The 19,843-nt window shown below is 35.5% G+C and overlaps 2 protein-coding genes, 1 long non-coding RNA gene and 3 other non-coding genes across 6 annotated transcripts in view; 1 reads left to right on the plus strand and 5 right to left on the minus strand.

The window, feature by feature from the left end:
* ssh2b (slingshot protein phosphatase 2b) overlaps positions 1-11,257 on the minus strand; it is a 31,674-nt gene extending 20,417 nt beyond the window's left edge. Inside the window, exons 1-2 of the mRNA XM_051877030.1 lie at positions 11,031-11,257; positions 8,343-8,386 (exon numbers count right to left, since the gene is read on the minus strand). Coding sequence (XP_051732990.1) covers positions 8,343-8,386; positions 11,031-11,093 — 107 coding nt within the window. The 5' untranslated portion in view covers positions 11,094-11,257. The remainder of the gene's footprint in view (positions 1-8,342; positions 8,387-11,030) is intronic.
* A 2,050-nt stretch (positions 11,258-13,307) lies between these two features.
* Positions 13,308-18,086, plus strand: nsrp1 (nuclear speckle splicing regulatory protein 1). The gene is given in 8 exon segments (XM_051877039.1): positions 13,308-13,384; positions 14,022-14,109; positions 14,192-14,248; positions 14,338-14,466; positions 15,154-15,361; positions 16,213-16,315; positions 17,074-17,663; positions 17,666-18,086. Coding segments are annotated over 8 exon segments (1,443 nt in total). The 5' UTR covers positions 13,308-13,316; the 3' UTR covers positions 17,866-18,086.
* Positions 18,087-18,576: 490 nt separating this feature from the next.
* LOC127503384 (uncharacterized) lies at positions 18,577-19,589 on the minus strand. The gene is made up of 4 exons (XR_007927075.1): positions 19,401-19,589; positions 19,177-19,205; positions 18,955-18,983; positions 18,577-18,735 (listed from the first exon to the last, which is right to left on the minus strand). It is a non-coding gene; the product is annotated as an uncharacterized LOC127503384 (long non-coding RNA).
* LOC127504402 (small nucleolar RNA SNORD65) lies at positions 18,833-18,907 on the minus strand. The gene has a single exon (XR_007927370.1). It is a non-coding gene; the product is annotated as a small nucleolar RNA SNORD65 (small nucleolar RNA).
* LOC127504403 (small nucleolar RNA SNORD65) lies at positions 19,054-19,128 on the minus strand. Its single transcript, XR_007927371.1, has one exon. It is a non-coding gene; the product is annotated as a small nucleolar RNA SNORD65 (small nucleolar RNA).
* LOC127504401 (small nucleolar RNA SNORD65) lies at positions 19,275-19,349 on the minus strand. Its single transcript, XR_007927369.1, has one exon. It is a non-coding gene; the product is annotated as a small nucleolar RNA SNORD65 (small nucleolar RNA).
* Positions 19,590-19,843: the final 254 nt, after the last annotated feature.

Consider the following 19,843-nt stretch of genomic DNA (forward strand, 5'->3'; position numbering starts at 1 on the left):
ACATCTAATTATGTACTTTTTATAGATGTGAGAAAAGGACTGCTCAGAAATTGTGAGAATATTATCAGTAGTACATATAAAACACAGCTGTTCATACAAGAAAAAAGTCCGACAGCGCCGGCAGACCATCAAGAGGCTGTTCCACTAAAGGCCATCAGCACGTTATCAGAACACACGTGACTGACCCTGTGTCAATATCTATTTTACATAGAAGGAAGTTTCAATTTATTTGCAAAAAAAAAAACTAGAATTTAAATATTTTTTAAAAAATCTGCAATTCACCAAGTGAGTGAAATTTAAAAAACACCAAAATGGGTCAATAAGGACACTCTTATGCTCACAAAGTATCAAAAATACAGTAAAAACAGTAATATTTTATATTTTCAGCAGCCATTACTCCAATCTTCAATGTTACATGGTCCTGATTTGCTATTTTTCTGTAAAAATTACAAACATTTTTTACATTTGTTAATGGCAGTAAATTGTGCCCATTTTCAAAGCAGGTGTTGCAATAGACAACAATGTCTCAATTATATACTAGAGGCAACTTCCTCTAAAAAGGAAGGAGACAGGCACAAGCTAAGGCAACATGGGTTCCATAGAAAATAATCTACTTTATCTTAGAGAAAAAGCTTGAGAAAATACTTATTACTGTATATAAAAGTATAGTACTAACTTGCATCGTAGCCTATGATTCAATAGGTGTCATCATCGTACAGTCTACATACATGTTGTACCCAAGTTTATTAGATCCATGTTGTGCGGTGTGATTTGTAATGATCTTATAGGATTGCTGAAATAGCAGTCTGTATACCAGGCATAACACAGCCTATCAGACCTGCTTAAACAAGTCTTATTTTTCTTATTTTTCAGGTTAGTCTAATGATTGACAAGTAAGTACAAGATTTTTTTAACAAAGTAAATCTACAATAAAAAGTAAAACAATTAGTATACGATGACTTACACCTTTGCAAAAACTTTATATGCTAGATCAGTCATGAATGTACTTGCCTAATCTCTACAAAACCGCAAACACTCTCATCCTCCTCCCTCCCGCGTTCTTACCAGCGTCTCCATCCCTGTTTTGACTTGTTCTACATGCCGCTCTACTCACCTTTCTGGTGCCCTTCGGCAATGACTAATAAAACCACTCCAGTGGAAACCATTGCTTGCAGCTAGGGGTTAAATGGATCACAGTTAATCCGTGATCCGTACGGACCAGGCTCTACGGTTTGGCACGCATGTGTTTCGTGGATTAATTGCTAAATTTCACCATCAATTTGGTACTCTCGCGCTCTGTTATCTGCACGCACAGCCGTTTCAGATAGCACGCTAACAGCAAATTGATTCCTCTTTCGCACCTTCATGCACTTGAACGGACACATACACAAAATTATATCAAAATACCAGTCTTGGCAAGTATTCTTGCAAACACAGTTGGTTATGTCTTAAACGAATGAACGAACGTTGAGAAAGAAATCAAATGTGTATCATTATACTGGATCCGTGCATTCGTTCTTAAAGCTTAAAGTGACAGCAACCTATTAACGCCTGTTGCTCCGCTGTCTACGTCATTAATGTTAATCAAACAACAAAACACAGCTTTAACCATGATTAATCTATATTTAATTTATACAGTGAACACTATAGTGTTCTTTTACATTTAGGCCTAATTATTACATGTCTGTACTTAAATACAATACAGTTACACCTTACTTTATTTGTAACTTTGTTATATTGTACATCTATGCTTGTAATTAGTGTGTTTGATCTTATTTTTTTTTACTGACTGTTCACTTTCCATTAATAATGTTTGAACTTTATTAGTAAGGCTAGTAGCTTTTGCTGTGGTATCGAAGTAAGTGTGCTTTAAGTAATAAATGGAAAGCAAAGTTACAATTGCCACAGAAATTTTTGCTGATCTGAAAAATGATCCGATCCATGAATCAAACACTGCAACCATTATTTTTGTGATCCACTGAGCCACTACTTGCAGGCCTATTCTTCATAAATCAGAATATATTGGCCTGTTTCAAGTTCATCAAGACAGAACAATATTTCCAAACACCTTCTAAAAATCTACTCCCACTTACTGAAATTACGGTGTTAATAAACCAACAACACAAAAATGTATAATTCACTCCAGTAGTTTTGGTGTTTCCCATTGTCAGCTTCAGCAAGATACCAATTAATGCACATCAATTAGATACAGTTTATTCTGCTGCTTTATTAAGTAGTATTATTAAGTGATGTAAATATGCAAGCACACTAAAACTGTAAGAGTTGGGGTTAAATGATGTATGTACAAGTGATTTGATTTACTACTGCTGGCTATGAAAGAAATAGGAAATATTGCAGGACGCAGAAACTCTAAAATCAACAATGATTTATGGAAACTTGAGTAAAGACGAAACTGGCTGAACTTGCTTGTTCGGGTGTCTCTATGAGCGAACATGAGAGGAAAAACTACACAAAATGACCGTCTAACTTGACATGACGAAATCACTGGATCTCAGAGCAGGACTCGTAAGATGTCACTGCTATCATGATAACAATGTTCATAGAAATCAGAGCTGCGGCTCAATGATCTGTCAATCTACAGCATGCAATGTGTTATTAAAGAGGTCCGATATCTGATGGCATATTCAATGACACTGATATATGAGAACTTCCCATCTCATTTGATACTCTCTCAAAAAATGGAAGTATACTCTTAATCTCTTACTAATCATCATTTAAGGATGTCTGATTAAAATGTCACTGCTTTGCAACAGGAAAACTATATGATATGCGCATGAGAAGAGCAAGTGAGGTCTCAGTTTAGTTAAGGACAGTATGCTATTGATTTCTGACACAGCTCTAAAGATCAGAGATACCATAGAGCTTATACTATCTTTAGAGAAAACAATCTTTTAACATTGTAACCGCTTAAGGGAAAGATTTTGTTATATAATTTCAACTTTTCACCTGAGAGCTTTAACGACATTATGAAAGTGAGAGCTTTCTTTACTCTGCATCAATCTATTAAAGCAATGTATTGCCATTATGTCATAATGTATTAGTCATTAGAAAGAAATTATAAAAATCCTTGATCGTGTGACTGCCTAATGCACGGGTTGGGAACCTTTTTAGACCAAAGAGACAATTTTTCATTTTTTGTTAATGAATTTTTCTTTTCTTTTTTTTTTTTTCCTCAATAATGTTTTAATAATAGTATCTTTATATGGTCCATACACAGCTAAAATACACAAATATGCAACAAACAATAAATAAGTTGCAATATACAATTCATTGTGCTGGACTTTCACTATGAGGTTGATTTACCACCTGAGGACCATAAATTCTCTTAAGAGTTATTACACTGGTATTACAATGTAAACATGAAATGTGAGGACACTTCATGAGTCCTCATATTTAAAATAGCTTTAAAAACATACTAAACAATGTTTTATTAAAACTGTGATGGGTAGGTTTAGGAGTAGGGGTAGTGTAGGGGGATAGAATGTACAGTTTGTACAGTTTAAAAACCATTATGCCTATGGAATGTCCTCAGTTTGATAGCAAAACAAACCTGTGTGTGTGTGTGTCTGTAAGTCAGTGAGTGCTTACGTCGACTGTGTTTATGTGAATACTTACCAATGCGGGCATTTTGACAGTTTGTGTATTTGATCATTTAGGCGCGCAACCGATGACCAAGGCTACTATGCTTGTCCGTGTTCCACTCGGAGCGCGCACACAGAAACATCCTTTCAGTAGCGGATTCGGTTCTCTTTTGCGGCTTTGAGTTTCCTTTTTAATACCAAGCACATCCCGCTCTTTACTTTCTCTTTTATTCACGTTTCTTTATTAATAACGCCAACAGTCCCGCGCAGCTTTCAGTAGGCGGATTATCATACAGATATAAATATGACACATTTATAGGACATAAAGGTCTATGCAGCAAAAGCGAAAGTAGGTGAAATTTTTCAAAATGTCCCTTGGCACAGCAGAGCACAACTTTCAATAAAAGGATGTTTCAGTCCAGTCACTATTTTAAATATTTTAAATTTTCGCTGCTGTTAAAAAAAAAAATCTTTCTTTTCGCCATTACTACAAACAAGCCGCATAGCCACTTGAATCTGAGTGCAGCAGGAGCTCTTCTAGATTACCACAGACACGTAAGTGGTTTGCCGTTGATTGCTGTCGTGACACTCGCGAACAGCACTGAACACGCACTTTGGCTGGTACAACTTGAAATATATTATTATTATAAACTTTATCAACTTCGGTAGGCTCTACAACAAAGGAATTGCTGATCTCTAGTGATGTCGAATTTTTTATCGATCAGTTAGTAAAGGGTGAGAGACCTGGCGAGCCAAATGATTTTTGTCAAAGAGTCAGGTGTAGCTCATGAGTCATGGGTTCCCGACCACTGAATGATAACCTGTGACATGAAAGGAAGCCTTTTGTGACATCTTCACATGGGTACCTCTGATATGGGCATAAATCTATCAATGCATTCATTCCAGTTAAAGACTGCCTTTAAACTACTGAATTAATATAAAGTACATCAAGCAGTATGCATATTATAATGTATTTTGATTATGTACATGTGATTTCACACTTACACTTTTACTGATCGGACAGCTGTCCAATTTGTTAAAACTGTTCCATTTACACTTGACCACATAAATGTGTCTCCGCAAAATGAATATAAATCTGATTGTCAATTGCCATTCTATATGTAAATTTAATGGAGTTCACATCAACAAAAGCAACAGATATGAGCTGCATTTTATTTATAATCAGCTAATATCAAGATCAAAGACCGTAATAGAGAGAAATAGAGAGAAAGCGGCATAAGAACTGGTAAGATAATTTAGTCTCACTACTTTTAATGAAGATAATTGTGTGTTCAGTGGCAGTCTGTGATGCGTGTTTCAGGAGCGCTGCCATATCTGGCAATTAACTGGCAATGTCATACAGCCAATAAGATCTCACACGTTTTTGGGAGGAGTAAAATTTGCATATGTAGTTTCAACAAAGAGATGCATTTACACTTGTCCAGTATCGCTTGGAATGCGTCTCAAACCACCTCCTGAAGTGATCGGATTTAAATTAGTCTTGAAAGCATTTCGGAGGGCATTTACACCTGGGGCCAGATGTATAAACGTTGCATTCGCACAAAAAGGGAATTGAAATGTGCATATGCCACACATATTGGGATTTATAAAAAATAAACAGTGTAAATATGCGCGCACCGTTCACACACTCTAGACCGTGCGCCAGGGGCGATTCCAGAATTCCAAAAAAATGAATTATTTGTAATAATATATTGTTTGTATACTAGGGTAGGCATGAACAATACAGTAGGTTTTACACAAGTCAATTCCTGAATATTGATTTAATTTCTAATAATATTAAATAACCAGCTAATATTTATTAAAATTCATTAAGAATATAGACAAACCTTATATTAGTAAAAATGGTTAGATTGGCAATATGTGGGTAAAATAATTTTTTTTTTTTCAACACATGTAATGTTTTAAACACTATTATTGTTTTGTTTGTTTTTTTTACTCTACATTTGTGCAGTGAAATTAACTTTTAATTAAAGATCTACATTTCTCATTTTCATTCATGGTGATTACATGTAAAATATGCTATGCTTTAGTAGAGGATTTCTGTCACTTGGTGGAAAACAAAAACACTTTTAACATGAAAATGACATGAAATTACCACTATAACCAGTAGATGGCTGCAGAGGACCGCTCATTTAATAATAAGCCCAATAAGCCAATACTGAGCCGGCATTTGGACGTAAACACGGAAGCTCTGCACTGCGTTCACTGCATCAACTGCGTAGAAGACTGACAGGGAAAATTCTTGAATAAAGTCATTATTTTTGTTTTGTTTTTGCACACAAAGTATTTTTGTCACTTCATAACATTAAAGTGGAACCTCTGTAGTCACGTTGATTATTTTAACCATGTCTTTACTACTTCTCTGGACCCTGAATGTGGAAATTTCGTTGCTTTCTATTAGAGATTTATAAAAAAAAAAAAAAAAAAAAAAAAACTCTTGGATTTCATAAAAAATATCTTAATTGGTGTTCCGAAGTAGAATGAAGGTCTTACGGGTTTGGAACGACATGAGGGTGAGTAATTAATGAAATTTCATTTTGGGGTGAACTAACCCTTTAAGGTGTTTAGGAATCTGGCCCTTTAGATGGACTAAATGTTGTCAATGTAGTCACTGGTTTAAAATACACAGGAATTTTATGCTTGGAGAAAACCCTTCTGAACTTCTCAGATACTCCAGCCACATAGGGGATGACCACATGGTTTTTATGGACACTAGTACTTGCTCTTGATTGTTTTGCCCTCCTTTTTCATCTTATATTGGTTTTAATTAAGGCTCGAAATTGTGACCATTTTGGTCGCATACGCTCCCTAAATTTAATGTGTGCGACCTCAAAAAATATTTCTGAGCATTTGTGCGAGTGCAAATTGTTGAGGTGCGACCTGTTTTCCTTTCTCTACAAAACGTTCGCTAATTACTGCACAGTATGTGCCTGCTGTGAGCTGATACAGTAACCGGTCCACCGTTCACATTACTAATTAAACTTCATCTTTACATTATTAAGTTTTAAGCAGCTTTTAGGTTGGTTAATATTAGCCATCAACTCACTCCCTTTCACTGCGCTCTGTTGTCTCATGACAGGGAGATTGAGTTTTGATATTTATAACATTTGATACAGTTAAGCAACATTACACGTCCAAGAGTACAGTTTTCCTGAATATCCTGAATAAAACCATCATGATTGAAAATGTAACAACTGTTCAATAAACTGTAAAAAGTAGTTAAAATTAAATCACTTACATTTTAGACACAATAGTGACTATTTTTGTTCTGTTTCAGCAGCGAAGATAGTTCCAAACAAAGATCACAGCAGAACCATCGCGCATTTCATGACAACACAATCGTGTTTTCATTACTGAATGATTCAGCATTTTGAACGAATCGGTTGAGTCAAAGAATCTTGAATGAATCTTGTCTTGAATGAATTGTCCGTTTGAACGAATCATTTGAATGAATGACTACTACTCAGTGGCTCACTCATTAAGATGGTCACCTGCCGCCACCTACTGGCGGTTTAATTTCATGTTTAAAAGTATCATTCTTTCCAACATTTCATATTTGTATATTCAAAAAAAAAAAAAAAAAATCTCATAACATTATTTCATGCAGTTGTAATTTTTCAGTGTAAATTATTTAATTTGACTGGTAACAGCCCTATAGTGTCTAATTCTAATTGAATATATTGATCAAATTTAAGAATTTAAAATGAACGAAGAAGCATACATTTAATAAGATTAGGGAAAAAAGCCCTTTATAAAGGAAAAAAAATGCCCTCGGGGTAAATATCACAAATATGCAGATTTAAATGTCAAAGCTGAATGAACACTGAGAACATTGCTTCAGAATAAATTATATCTACAACACAAAAATCCTATTTTTTTTCCCATACAAGCAACATTTTTACTTGGACAAGTGAATGACAAAGCTTTTTAGTGGTGCTCCTAAATTTTTGCTAGTACTCCTAACTTTTTGAAGTTGCTACAAAGTAAAAAAGTTAATTTCAAGCCCTGTAAATGCCCAATCTGGATAACCACATTCTTTCAGTGCATGTTTAATGTAGTTATTTTCTTGTTCTCTGGCCTCAGGATATGTGTGTACACTCTCCGCTCGATGTTGCAAGGTGCGAATCACACCCAGTTTTTGTTCTAATGTGTGGTGGGAATCAAACAGAAGATACCAATCCATATGTGTAGGCTTACGGTACTCTTCCACATGTAGTTTCCTATTTCCACCCACTTTTATGGCACAATCTAAAATGGATCTTACCATCAGCTCTGGCAAGGATACTATGTGGACAACTTGGTTGTCATGTGAGTGACTTGTGTGCGGATCATGTGACTTATGTGTATATTTGCCAGTTACTTCCTGTGTTTTTGAAGATGAAGATGGTATTTGGATGAACACAGAAAAGACTTGTCGTTTCTTTTTATGTAGTCCAGTAATTTTTTTTTTTTTTTAATTTATAACCTGGATGTTTTAGAAAGTTATGAATCTACATAAATCTGAAAACTTTTGTGAGTACGCCAAATCAAGCTTTTGTGCCTACTCACACTTTTAGGATGAAATCTACAGAAGGTTTTATACATTAAGCCCCTGGTCTTTTCACGGTCCAATCAAAGAAAAAAATGCATGACGTGACCATGTGTAAACAGGCCCTGTGCCTTTATAACTACTTGTTTTTAAGACATCAAGGCTTCATTGAGAATGAGTTTATCCTTTACCTTCTGGGCTGAGATCGGCGGTCATCTTCCCCACTGCCAGACTCCTTTAAAAAAATAATAAAAGGAAACAGAGATGTATTATTCTTATTGATCTGCAACATAAAATATTACCTCTAGTCATAACTCGGAGGATAAACAATAAGATGAAAATGCAATGTAAAGATTAGCATCAAAATCAATCTTTAATACAGTGGTCTTTTAAAGATATCAATTCATGCAGAGACAGAGCAGGGACACCAAATCGAGTGTTGCATTTTATAAGGTTTCATGAGAGTAGTTTTGGTTTAAGTTAATATTGTATTTTTGCACATATTTTCAATTCTCACAAAAATTAATTTGGAAAAAAAAAAAAAAATACAATAAAATATATATATATATATATATTTGAGACCCCATGGAGTATCGCTGTGGAGAGCCCTACTTAAATATGTGATCAATAAATTCTATCCATCCATGCAGCTTATTAGACCTTTCAAATGCTGCACCATTTATTTGGGTCTAACGGCTTAGATCATTGCATAAGCCCACGTTATTATATTCAGAGCAGATGATCAACTGAAGAGATGGGGATTTCATACTAAATGCATATGAACATGTTAAGAAGAGTTTGGAGTTTAAAGCCTAAAAGATTTTAAAATGAACAGTTCACAGTACCATCTTTATTCCAGATAGCAGAACATAGACAAAGTGAGGCGCAATATCATATTAAGACAGAGTCTGAAAAAGGCTGACAGGATATTTTTTAGAAACTTGCTTTTTTTAAAAACAAAAAACAATGACACAACGGGCTCTGTAAACACTGAAAAAACTTCCACCAGACCAGTTGTGTGACAATAATAATTATATCTCAAAAACACAAGGGGAACATTGTTGTTTTTAATGAAACAGAGCCGCATCAATATTGTGCCTAATTTGAAATGCACTGTATCAATAAGCCTGAGATTTGTCATGTTCAGAAATATATTGAATGTGCCAAAAAAGACAGGGCTATCAGAGAACCAATTTATCTCAAGTTACTCATGGCAGATAGACATTACCCAAGATGGGCATGTTTTGCATAAACCCAAATGAAAGCTCAGTGTTTTGCATTATGGAAATGTTTCACTCCAGAAAACTTCTGTTTGAATCATTTGGTTTTAAGCCAAATGACTGGCAAACTAGACCTCCAAAATATTTCACTATCCAATGTGTTCAAATAGTTTATAGTCATACGCATAGTTCACATAAATGTATAGTTAACTCATAGTACAGCAAACTAAGACTTGATTTGTTGCATGTATAGTATTGGTGCTCCATAGAAGTCAAACAGAAATCACTCTCACATGAGATTTCTTGCCGACGTCACATGATACAAGACCTTAGAAAGACAACGAAAGTGCCTATAAGAGATAATGTTTGTCCACTGGTTATTCTTAACAGATGATATTTAACAAACAGGTTGGAAGTCACCTGGGATTAAGTGTACTGCTCAAGAAGATGAAAACAGATATTGGTTACTAGAACCTGAATCAACCCTACCTGGAACCAAACCTTCGAATTCTGTCATAACTGACCCAGATTTTAACAGCACCATCATGGCTGCAGTTTTAGCAACTAAATAAACAGTGAAATATCATATGACTCTGTAGTGATAAAAAATTGTTTTGCTTCATTATAGGTCTTAGCCTTTATCTTTACATACAAATTTACATTCCTCTAGGCCAAGTGATTTCAAACAGGAGTCTAAGGACCCACAGAGGGTGGTGTTAGGTAAATTTGAGACAAACAAATTGTTTTTCTTGTAACAATTGTATTGCGTGTAACACAATATTATTATTGACCTTTATAATATTCATTCTGCTGTCTAAAGACTGGAGGGAAATTATGATTAATCACAAGAATAGTTAAATAGTTCAGGAATAGTTTGTGCTGTTAATTTTTCTAGGGAGTTTCTCCTTGAAATCAAATTTATTTTGAAAAGAGCTACACAAATAATTCTGAAAATATTTCTCTTCAGTTTTACACATCGAATTAATGGGTAGAAGGCATGCTTTAATATATTGCTTTGGCAGTTTAAATGGTTATTATACATTAAAATATATAGCTGCCTACATGGTGAAGGGGTCCCTGACAAGGAGATCAACAAATATTGGGGTCATTTATATAAAAAAAGAAAACCCTTGCTTTACGTTATATTTAACAAAAATGCTGCCTCCTGCTATTCAGTCTAGTTTTGGGCGTTTATAATCTCACCTTTTCACTACACTACAGATAGCCTGTTTACTATGACTGTCTCAGTTTTTAAGGGGGCAGCTGTTTACTTCCTGGTTCCAACAAGACTTTCGTTTGAAGACCAATCACATCGTTATAGTCAAATTTGCATTTGAATATAACTATTTGATACATTGTCAAAAAGAAGCTTTGAGTCATTTCAGCAATTATGAAACACTTCCTGTCTGTGACATGCCACTGCAAACAACCGGTAGATTTTGCAGAAAATCTCAACGACTGAGATACAGCCCATGTCGCACGCTCGCCAGATATTTGATAAGCCATATGGACAACAATGTAATTCCAAGTCTATATTTCACGCATGCGTGTTTCTATAGCGTCTGAGGACAAATGGACCTTAGGAAACAGCGGAAATGAGCCCAAAACTACCGAGGCGGTTGAAGGTGTCGGAAAAAAAGAAAGATGCGAGTCACTCACCGAAACGCACGGGCTGGATGTTGCGCTTGGAGTAGGCGACCGCTGCACAGTTACCAACGCCATTCAGGCTCCGGTAAACGGATACCTGAGAGAAACTGGTGGTGGCGAGACAGACATAATTGTGTCAGGGGATATCAGCCGCAGCTCGTCCGTTGCTACTGCTCTGTCGCGCTTCCTCCCTGCGGCTGCTCTGCGCATGCGCCGGAACCGCCAGCTGTCAAGATTCAGTGGCCTCAAGCCATGGTTAACTGTGTGTGTTCTGAACAAGCATGTGAAATAATGAGTTAAACAGCGTTTTTAAAGGTCCAGAGTGGGTTTCTCTTAATAATTTAGTCTACCTCAAAAATACCACATTTATGTCAACTGCTATGAAATGCATTTAAAGCAAATTTAAAGAAAACATGCTTAAAGGGATAGTCCACACAAACATGAAAATTCTTTCATCATTTACTTACCATCATGACGTTCCAAACGTGTATTGCTCGCTTCTGTGAAACGTAAAATTATATATTAGCCTATGAACATGAAGAATGTTGGTAACCAAACAGTTTCATTTTCCATTGACTACCATTGTATGGACAAAAAATACAATGGAAGTCAAAGGTTTCTGAAACTCTGACAACCAACATTCTTCAAAATATCTTCTTTTATGTTCCTCACATGAGGGTGAGTAAATTAATATCACTTTAAAGCTATCAAACATGGTTAATTGGCTATTTATCTGTAATGTCTTAATTGTTCTATAATCTATAGAGTATTTAATGCAATTACATCAGAAATAGCTAAAATTAAATTACAGAAAATTACAGTAAAGTAATCCCTTACTTTACTTTATCAAGGGTAAAGTAATTAAATTATAGTAATTCATTAGCAATGCATTACACCCAACAACAACAACACACACATACATGCACACACGCACGCACACGCACACACACACACACACAGACCAGCATCTCTGTTTTCTCAGATAATGTGCAGACAGGAAATGGGTTTACAGACAAGCTGTGACTTTCCTCTTCTTTTGCTCATAACCTCTACTCCCACACAGCTGCTTCACACATGCCAAAGCAAATGCAACTACTCAGTTTTTTGTGGGCCATGTGATACTCTCAAAGATGAATAGATAGTACACAGTTTGAAGTGTGAAGCCACCCCACAAAGAATTTGACACACACTTCATTTGTTAGTGGAAACTTCCTCATACCTTGTTTTGCTCTATTTGCCTCTGACCATTCAACCAAATCCAATGGTACCTAGAGTCACTTGAATGGTATTAACAGTGAGAGAGATGAGATTAGAATTACGGCAGGTGTAACAGAGTTTGGGTTAATGCTGAGACACAATACAAAGAATGCCATTCGACATATATAATTAAATAATTTAAAACATTCAAATCAAGTACATGGCACAATACACATAACAGAAATAAATGGACAAAAATCAAATAATGGATCTAAATGTGCTTATACACATAATATAAATAAAGAACTGATTAGAAGCTATACAAAACGTGGACCAATTAACCTTTAACCATATTAACTTTTTGCAACAGGCCTATATGACATACAGTAAGGGAAAACAACACCTATAAGATTAAAATATTTGTAATAGTAGGCCTACAGTCTGTTCTGTAAGACTGTTTGCTAAAGGAATAAAATGTGTGCTTTCTTTTTACAGTAAAATGACAGCAACTTGTCTGGGGTGTGGTGCTTGGTGATTTAGGGATATATTAAAGAGATTGTCACCATCTAGTGGCAGCTTGTTCTGTTTCAGCAATATCGTTCCATGTTTAGCATACAATAAAAACTTGAAAATGGAAATGCTTTAAATGTATTGTAATAAGTAGGCTATTAGTAATAGGCTATGTCACAAATGTTTATATAAATTTGCTTAATTTCATCTAAATGCCTATATTTAAACATCTAAATTTGTCATTCATTCAGTTTCCTTAGAGTTTTAGCAGATAGTGAAAGGCTAAAACAAATTATTGATGGTGCTGCAGTTAAAACCCTTGTATATTACTTTGAAATTCAGTTAATAAAATGATTAAATGTCTTCGATGATTACATTTCTTTCTATTGGTGAAACGTTTTATGGATGTTCCCAAAAGAAATGGGTCAAGTTGATATGTCGTTCGATTCATGTACGGTACTTTCATAACAACGTAAACGAAATCAGTGTGACTAATTTGTAATCATTCAGAGGGTATATTAATTCATCGTTGTTTTTTTAAAATAATTGTGATTAATTACATTGCGATTCTGTTTTGTTGTTTTAACGTCGATGTTAAGTTATCGAATCTGCTGTACGCCAGATAGTTTTGGAAGCAAGATGGCGTTCTCTGGTAAACAGTAAGTGTCTTAATGCTAACTTTCAGTAATTTTGTCCATTTACACAAGACATATGAAAAATGTACTGTTTATAATGATTTACATGGGATGATAGTTGTGTCTACACATTGTTAAAGAGTATCTTGATAAGAATAAGCTAATCAAAATTGTCCGAACCACTGAGCTAATGCTGCTATCCCCAAAACACATGTTAATACAATAACATTTAGCCATATTATAAATCATAAATAAATTGTATTTACATGTTGCATTTTACTAAAATCTCTAATTCGCTTTATGTAACAGTATTGCTTTTTTGTTGCTAACTGGCCTTATATGAAATTGGGAGCGCTTTGCTTGGCTACCACTGCTGGAAAAAACAGATAAAACCAACATACGCTGGTTAGCTGGTCTTTGCTGGTTTGAACTGCATATAGCTAGTTTAGGATGGCCTGGCCAAACTGGTGTTTGGCTGCTTTTACAGCTGGTCAAAACCCCACAAGCTTAGGCTGGTTTTAGCTGTTTTATTATATATATATATATATATATATATATATATATATATATATATATATATATATGTTAAGCTAAATTGTAATTAACCATATCACTTATAATGGATATTAAGTGTATTCATGCTGTCTTATGTGCATTTAAGGTATGGGCTCATTTTGCCCCAGAAGAGTGCATCAAAATCTGCCCTTCTCTCACGCCCCTCTGTGTTTGGAGATGATTCTGATGATGAGGTGACAGCTTCTATGAATCTGAATATCACTTTCTCTACATTTAAAGCAGTGCACTGTTATAAAACAATCTCTTATATTGTAGACCTCTGTTGGGGAAACCTTGCAGAAGGAGGCAGTCAAAAAGAAGATGATGAAGCAGGTGAGCATGGAAAATATCCCAACAACCATTGCATAATTCTGAGGTTAATGGTGTTGAAAACAGTTCTTTTGTTATATATCCCACTTCAGACCCGTCTTGAGATGCAAAAGGCACTTGAAGAGAACAGCACTGTCTATGAATATGACAGCGTGTATGATGATATTCAGAAAGAGAGACTGGAAAGCAATAAGAAATTGCTAGGTGGCACAGATAAAAAGGTATATTTTAAAATTTTATTACAAATAAAAAGTTGCTTTGTTCATTCAATTAAAATTCTTAAGACCAATTCACACCAAGAATGATACTATATTAGCGTCCACACTAATGGACGATATTGTTCTGTTTATTATAAGCTTGCATTAAAGTTTTGTCATCTGCCGCTTTAAATGCTCAAGCTCTTTAAAGCAGGATGAATTCTGATTGACTGTTAATTTTTTTTTTATTGTTCATTAGCTGGGGGGGAAAAAATGGTTCTGAAAGTGATTCCAACAATATCATTTCTCTTTGTGGACTAGTTAGTGTGGACTTCCCTATTCTCATAGAATTAAAACAATTGTTAAAACTTTATCCCGTTTTCACAGACAAGGTTTAAGCCTAATCCCAGACTAAAATGCATGTTTGAGCTGTTTTAACTGAAGGTAACTTGCACTGACATGTCTTAATATTTCTTATATGTCAGTGTCATTGTTTTGTCTCAAGATGCACACCAGTAGTGTCCTGGCTTAATCTAAGCCCTGTCTGTGAAACCAGGCCTCAGTTTATTGTTCTAGTTATTGCTTTCAGTGTGGATGGACCTTTACTTTAAATATAAGTCTGTATAGCTGTTGTATTACAGTATTATGCTTTGCAATAATTTTTTTGAAGTAACACATTTAATAGCTAATTGTTCACTTCAACATTTTCAGCCCAAGTATATTAACCAGCTGCTTCGTGCAGTGGAGGAGAGGAAGAAGGAACAAGAACGTCGTGATGAGAGGAAAATTCAGAAGGAAAGAGAAGCAGAGGGCGAGAAGTTTGCTGATAAAGAGGCCTTTGTCACCTCAGCTTATCGCGAGAAGCTTAAAGAAAGACAGGAAGAGTTAGAGAGAGAGAAGAGAGAAGCAGAGTTAGAAGGTGAGTTCTTAAAGTATAATGCATTGTTGTTAAAGAAAAATGAAAATTTGGTGATTAATTACTCACCCTCATGTCGATCCAAGCCTGTAATACTTTTGTTCATCTTCGGAACACAAATGAAGATCTTTTTGATGAAATCTCAGAGCTTTCTGTTCCTCCATAGACTGCCTTTGGAACTGAAACTTTGACGCTTCAAAAAGTTCATAAAGAGATTGTAAAAATAATCCATATGAATTGAGCAGTTTAGTTCAAAATTTTCTGAAGAAAAACTATTGCTTTATATAATGAACAGATTGAATTTAGGCTTTTATTCACATAAACATTTATCAACTCACATCAATTGTGGTAAACAGAAGCTCAGGCATGTTTGCTTGACATGCGAGAACCAATGAGGTTCATTCTTGTGTTACGCAACACGTTTGAGCTTCCACAAGAGTTTTGTTCTTGTGGGTCAAGCAGGTTTGGTTGAGCTTCTGTTTATGTTCACTGATCAATGTTTATATGTGAATAAAAGTCTAAATTCAATCTGTTCACCATATAAAGCAATCGAGTCTCTTCAGAAAATTTGGACTAAACCCCTCAATTCGAATGGATTCTTTTTTTTTTACGAACTCTTTATTAACTTTTTTAAGCGTCAAAGTTCCAGTTGCGTAGCTGTCTGTGGAGGGACAGAAAGCTCTCAGATTTCATCAAAAAGATCTTCATTTGTGTTCTGAAGATGAACGAAAGTCTTACAGGTTTAGAACGACATAAGGGTGAGTAAATAATGACAGAATTTTCATTTTTGGATGAACTAACCCTTTAAGAGTATTAAAATGGACATACATAATAGTTTTCTTTATCATTTTCAGCTGCACTGGATGTCAAGAAGCAGAAGGATCTCAGTGGATTTTATAGACATCTTCTCAATCAGACAGTCGGAGAAGAGGCAGTTCCTGATCGTAGTGCTCAAAGGTGAGGCATATCCACCTTATCTTGCAATGCGGAAGCAAGCTATTTCTTTTTTTTGAGCTACACACCAGTGTTTATGAATCCGTTTTTTGACACCAGAATCCTTGCAGATTTAAAAAAAAAAAAAAAAAAGTTCAAAATGGCTGTGCCTGCTCTTACATTACAAATAAAGTGGATTTGTTTATCATAGATAAGTGCAAAACAAGCAGGGACTTAGTAGTATAAAGTGCATAAAAACAGTTACCTACCCCAGGTTAACATTAAATTGTTACAGGTAAATGGCCTTTCTGTATAGTTCTGCTCATAATTATTATTTTATTATATAAAATAATAAATATTTGAATTTTCCTGTACAGCAGAACCTGACTGAACCTGTCATTTAGGTCATTAACTGTATGTGGATGAAACAAATAAACCTTTAATTTCATTTAAATTCATGCAGTATGAGACATGAAAAGCATTCAGTTCAAACTGCATCAAATTATATCTGAAAAGGTTAAAGGGACAGTTCACCAAAAAATGAAAATTGTCATTATTTACTCACCCTCAAGTTGTTCCAAACCTGTATGAATTTCTTTCTTCTGCTGAACACAAAGTGAGTAAATGATGACCATTTTTATTTTTGGATGAACTATCCCTTTAACTGCTCTTTTATCCTTTTGTTACTTTTCGCATTTTAAAAATGCAGAGACTATTTGAAAGTTTGTGTAACTCTTAAAGCTCTAACTAAATTAATAATCATCAACTTGAATTTGTTTTAGAGAGGACAAAGCTACAAGCTCTGCAGCAGCAGAAAAGCCACCGACCCCGGAGCCCGCATTGAAACGAAGAGAGAGCGAGGCTGAATCCCACAGTGATGAGGACCAGAGCGATAACAGAGCAACGTTCAATAAAGCCACCACAAGCGGCAACCACTCAAAACGGCACTACAGACAAAAATCCCCTCATTCAGACAGTGGTGATGAGGAAGACCGGGAGAGGAAAGAGGTTAAAGAAAGGAGTCACAAATATAGAGACGGGGATAGAGCAAAGGAGAAAGAAAGGATGAGAGACAGAGAAAGAGAGGACAAGCACAGTCATAGAAAGGAGGACAGGGACCGCAGAAGAGAGAGGGAACGAGACAGGGACAGAGAAGAGGACAGAGGCCGAGACAGGAGGGAAAGGGACAGAGATGACAGACATGGTAAGAGGGACAGAAGAAACAGCAGCCCAAAAGACAGAGAACGGGAGCGGAAAGGAGAGCAAGAAAGAGACAGAAGAGACGACAGAGAACGAGACCGCAAAGAAGAGCAAGATCAGAGGGACAGAGAAAGCCAGAAAATGGACACCAAAACAAAAATCGGGGATGATGAAAAAATATGACTGAGGGGAAAACGGATGACGCTAAAGAAGAAGAAAAGGTTATGGAAACTGAAGATCAAAGTGATGCAAAACCTAGTAAATTTGCAAAACGCAGCAGTGACCAGACTGTAAATTCAGCCAGAGAGAGATACTTGGCCCGGCAAATTGCTCGTTTTGCTGCGAAGCCCTACATTGAAAAAGATGATGACTAGTAAATGGACTGACCATTATCTCTCACTTTTAAGGACATTGTTCCCTTTTTGAAACAGGAAATATGAGTTTGGTAAAGGCAAATAATTTGTTTATGAACGTAAGGAAAATGGAGCTTATTAGGTGTTTTTTTGGGGGGGGGGGGGGGGGAAAGAGAGATTTCACTTTAAAAAGTGTGTAATTGTTCATCTGTGTTAATAAAATAAACCCACATGGTACTAATTGTGGTAAAGCTTTTTAGTGAATTTATACAATAACTAAACTTTTTGCCGCTTTATTTACGACAATGGCGTTTTGGGGGCCTGAAAAGGCAAACTTGAAAACTGGTTTCAAAATGCAAGTTAAAATGATACTGTTATTGTCAGATTCACAAACACAAATTTGTGAAAACTGTGACGTTATGCTCATGCGTCTTACGTGTTCCAGCTATAGGTGCGTCATTTATTTTTACAAAGTGACCTCGCCAACTACTGACCTGGCATGCATATTACAGCTGTTTTCGTGGCTGTGTGAACAGGGATAGTTTTGACAACTATGTCATCTGTACGCCAAAAAAAAAAAAAAAATAATAATAATTTCCATTTTTAGTACGTCGTCATGTAAATTGACCCCCAGTTGCCTTTGCACAATGAAGGTTTTTGTGCTCATCAAGATTTTGGAATTGCTTGAGGCTTTTAATAAAATCAACAGAAGAAACATAATGGAACACAATGTGAATAAACAACTTTTATTGGGTTTTGAGATTTCTTCGAGTCACAATAATACAAAACATACAAATATGAAATTCACAAAAAAAAAAAAAAAAAAAAAAAAAAAAAAAAAAGTGCTGAAAGTCCAAAGCTGAAGTCATCTCAATCCCCTTCATTTGAAATCTGGTGGGCAAAAAAAAAAAAAACAAAAAAAAAAAAAAACAAGATTTACATCATTTGCAGGCCATTTTTTACAAAATGTGAAACACGTTTGGTTTCATGTCAGAAAACCTTAAATCACCACTGATCAATCTGACGGTAATTCCAGCTATAATCAGTTTAGGTTTCATCATAATGAGCTCGGTCAGCATTTAAATGTAACAGCATTCCTTCAGAACTCACCGTAAATTTGTGAAGCCCTCGTAAAAGATCTGTAAAGACAGACAGATTGTTAAGGAACAGATCATACATGTGGATAAATAATCAGTCCACATTTAGTGTGCTCAGAAAACCAATAATCACCACTGATAAATCTGACGGTAATTCCAGCTATAATCAGTTTAGGTTTCATCATAGTAATGAACTCGGGCAGTGTTTAAATAACAGCATTCCTGCAGAACTCACCGTAAATTTGTGAAGCCACCGAAAAAGATCTGAAAAGACATACAGATTGTTAAAGAACGGATCATACATTTGATAAGTACTTAGTCCACATTTAGTGTGCTCAGAAAACCGATTATCACCACTGAACCATCTGACGGTAATTCCAGCTATTTTCAGTTTAGATTTCATCACAACACAGTACGGAAGTAAATTATTATTGTGAAACTGGGTACATTCTGTCTTACCATAAATCAGTCGTATATTTTATCGAAACTTCTCTGAATGCATATTTCTCGCTTCGCCACTTCAGAAAAGAAAGAACTACCCCTCGTGCGCCTCGTGATATATATACACGAGTCGCTCAATGACGTAGTTCTTCCTGTTCTTCTGTTATGGAACACTCCGCGCGATCTGCTCATTTCTGCCAACTACTGGATTAACTTAAACTCGTACCTCAAATCTTATGTTCGTAGGGCTGGACTTGATTTTCATGTTAGTGACAAGCTGTCCCACCCTTGTGCCAGTAAACAGGTCATCAGAGGAGAACTGGAGAAGAAATTACGCTGCTTATTACATATTATACATGAATTAATAATAATAATAATAATAATAATAATAAGGTGCGCGGATAAATTATTTATAATAAATACTGCAATATTCCATGAAATGTTATTTCGTGGTGACTTTA

Source organism: Ctenopharyngodon idella, chromosome 21 (genome assembly GCF_019924925.1).
Source record: "Ctenopharyngodon idella isolate HZGC_01 chromosome 21, HZGC01, whole genome shotgun sequence".
Lineage (NCBI taxonomy): Eukaryota > Metazoa > Chordata > Actinopteri > Cypriniformes > Xenocyprididae > Ctenopharyngodon > Ctenopharyngodon idella.